At 64.5% G+C, this 1506-nt stretch overlaps 1 protein-coding gene across 1 annotated transcript in view; it reads left to right on the forward strand.

Moving 5' to 3' along the window:
• Positions 1 to 928: 928 nt before the first annotated feature.
• CD320 (CD320 molecule) overlaps positions 929 to 1506 on the forward strand; it is a 9111-nt gene continuing 8533 nt past the window's right edge. The window contains exons 1-2 of the mRNA XM_019513239.1: positions 929 to 1061; positions 1264 to 1398. Coding sequence (XP_019368784.1) covers positions 980 to 1061; positions 1264 to 1398 — 217 coding nt within the window. The 5' untranslated portion in view covers positions 929 to 979. The remainder of the gene's footprint in view (positions 1062 to 1263; positions 1399 to 1506) is intronic.

The raw sequence follows: 1506 nt of genomic DNA on the forward strand, positions 1-1506 counted from the left end.
GCAGCAGTTCTCAGCCTTTTTTTTTTTGCACCAGGACCCATTTGTAAAGGTCAGCGGCCAGCCCATGCCCCTCACTCCTGACCTGCTGCCCCCCAGGCCCCAGTGTGCGAGGCAGGGGGCCCCAATCACTCCTTGCAGGCTTGGACTCTGCCAGCCTGCACGGGGAAAGCCATGGTTTCCTATGTTGTTCTCCTTTAAAGGAGAACGTGTGTTTAAAGTTTGTTGATCCATTTTTTGTTTGCTTGAGACCCTTTCAAGTATTCTTGTGACCCAGAGGTTGAGAAACACTGCTCTAGTGAGCCCAACCCTCTGCTCAAAGCAGAACCAGCCCCAACTAGCTCATCCCAACTGAGGCTTTCTCTGCCAGGGTCTTAAAAACCTCCAGAGATGGAGAGTTTGCTGCCTCTCTGGCAGCCTGTTCCAGTGCTTTATAACCCTCCTGGTGAAAGAGCTTTTCATCATTTCTACCCTAAACTTCTGCTGTTGCAACTTGGGGCCGCTGTTCCTTGTTCTACATCCGCCACCACGGACATCTGTAGAAAATTGAATTTTGCAGAGTAGGAACATCTTGCCCCTGTCCCCGGCTCGGCAACACTTCGGGGGGAGGAGGTGGCTGTTCGTACTTGGCTTTGGTTCTTGCTGCAAAAATCTGGCAGAAGTCCTGGAGCAGGGAGGGGCGCACGAGACTGCAGCGCGACAAGCCGGGTCAGGCTCGGGTTCAAGGGCGGTGACACGTGTGTAGCGGTGGCACATGCGCACCAGTGCCCGGGCGGCTGGGGGCAGAGAACGGCCCGGCCCACGTGCGCGGCACCTGGTCCACCAAGGGTCGCCAACAGCCTCCCCGCGCATGGCCACTCCCCTTCGGACTTCGCGGCTGCGATGTGCGCATGCGTCACGCTGTCCCGCCCCCCAGTTTTCTGCGCCTGCCCCGACCACCCTGCGCTCTCCTCGTCTGCTGCTGCGTCGCGGCCGGGGGCATATGGCGGATCGGCGGGTGCTGGTGCTGCTGCTGGTGCTGGCGGGGCTGCTGGTGCCCGCGCGCCTCCAGTCGTCTGCACAAGGTCGGGATGGGGGGTGCCGCTCATGCTGGGCGCAAGGGCTGTAAAGCGGTGCGGGCGGGACACGCCCTCGGCAGCGCCTATTGGCTGCGCGCCGCGTGTTTCCGCCCCCCTCGCACACCCCCGCTCCTCATTGGTGCGCGGGCCGCGTGGCGGGGGGGACGGGTCCAAGCCCCAGCTAACAGCCGCGTCCGCGTCCGGTCAGGGCCCGCGCCATGCCCCGAGCACGAGTTCCGCTGCGCGCCCGGCGGCGCCTGCTTCCCGCGCACCTGGCTCTGCGACGGCCACGACGACTGCGACCACGGGGAGGACGAGCGGGACTGCGCGGCGCCCAGCGCAGGTGCGGGGGGGGTCGGACTGCCCCTGGGGAGGGCCCCCAGCGCGGCCCGGAGCGCTCCCCTCACCGCCCTGCTCTCTCCTGGTCGTAGAGGCGCCCCCGTGCGGCGCG

Source organism: Gavialis gangeticus, unplaced genomic scaffold (genome assembly GCF_001723915.1).
Source record: "Gavialis gangeticus isolate Ggan-Ray unplaced genomic scaffold, GavGan_comp1, whole genome shotgun sequence".
Classification (NCBI taxonomy): Eukaryota; Metazoa; Chordata; order Crocodylia; family Gavialidae; genus Gavialis; species Gavialis gangeticus.